We start from the raw sequence: 1,238 nt of genomic DNA, 5'->3' as shown, positions 1-1,238 counted from the left end.
TGCGCAGAGTGGAATTGGGCATGGCAGGCAGGGCCGAGCTCGGGGCCGGCGAGGGGGACGGAGTGAGAGAGGGGCCGAGGCCGGATGGCGTGGGCCAGCTGGAAGAGGGCGGCAGGGTCGGCAGGAAGGGACGTGATGCGGCGTTCGAAATGAGCGCGCTTGGCATCGCGGATAGTGTTGAAGTAGTGGTCGCGCGCGGCGCAGTAGGCGGGGGTCACGCGGTGGAGGGTGGCGAGGTCGGAGTAGGTGTCGAGGAGGGCGCGGCGGGCACGGCGGCACGCGGCGTTCCACCAGGGTTTAGAGCCGGGGAAGGAGCGACGGGGGACGGCAAAGCGTTGCCATTGTTCGGTGAGGGTAGAGAAAAGGAGAGTGGTGCGACGAAGGGCGTCGTCGGCAGAGGAAGAAGGGTGAGGGACGAAGGAGGAAAGAAGAGCGGCGGTGAGGGCGGCGAGGAACTCGGGGAGGTCTTGCTCGCGGAGGGCATAGGAAAGAGGGGCGGGGGGGACGGTAAGAGAGAGGGTGGAGCACAGGAAGGCGTGGTCAGAGGGAGCGGCAGCGAGGAGGTGAACGTCCGTAGAGCAGGGGGAAGTGACAGGGGCCCAGACGAGATCGATGAGAGAAGTGCCGTGAGGGCCGCGGAAGGTGGGGGAGTTGAGGGGTTGGGAGAGAGAAAGGGACCAGAGGTCAGTGAGGGTGCGAAGGAGGAGAAGGCGGGGTTGGGAAGAGAAGGTGGAGAGGGCGGGGGCCCAGTCGGGGGAGTGAAGGTTGAAGTCGCCCAGGAAGAGATGGGGGACAGGCATCGTGGGGGAAACGGTGACGAGGTGGTCGAGAGCCGTGCAGTCGCGATCGTTATAAATGTTAAGGATGACGACGGGGAGGGAGGAGGGGTGGTGTTGGATAGAAAGAGCGAGAAGGTCGCGGTGAGCGGGGGAAGGGAGGAGGAAATAGCGGGAGAGCCGGAGGGAGCGGTTGAGGTAGATGACGACGCGGGGAGGGGAGTCGGGAGAGGCGGAGACCGTTTCGAGGAGGATCCAGTCGGGATGGGAGAGAGTCCCGAACATGAAGCCGTCGGGAAGGCTGAGAGCAGCGGGGAGGGGTCGTTTGGACGAGCGGGAGGGCCGTTTGATGCGGCCGTAGTAGGGTTCTTGAAGGCAGAGAACGTCGTAATGGCGTGCAGCAGTGGCGAGGATGGAGGATTGGTGTGTGGACAAGCGGGAGAGGTTGTGGGAGAGGACTCG

At 64.9% G+C, this 1,238-nt stretch overlaps 1 protein-coding gene across 1 annotated transcript; it reads right to left on the bottom strand.

Annotated features, from left to right (window-relative positions):
* Nucleotides 1-59: 59 nt before the first annotated feature.
* L226DRAFT_574450 (uncharacterized protein) lies at nucleotides 60-1,061 on the bottom strand (the record flags this gene model as incomplete). The annotated part of the gene is made up of 1 exon (XM_067685046.1): nucleotides 60-1,061. A coding segment is annotated over one exon (1,002 nt), but the record flags the coding sequence as incomplete, so codon positions are not given.
* Nucleotides 1,062-1,238: the final 177 nt, after the last annotated feature.

The sequence above is a fragment of the Lentinus tigrinus genome (genome assembly GCF_003813185.1).
Source record: "Lentinus tigrinus ALCF2SS1-7 unplaced genomic scaffold L226scaffold_34, whole genome shotgun sequence".
Lineage (NCBI taxonomy): Eukaryota > Fungi > Basidiomycota > Agaricomycetes > Polyporales > Polyporaceae > Lentinus > Lentinus tigrinus.
This window is presented reverse-complemented; position numbering and strand designations above follow the sequence as displayed.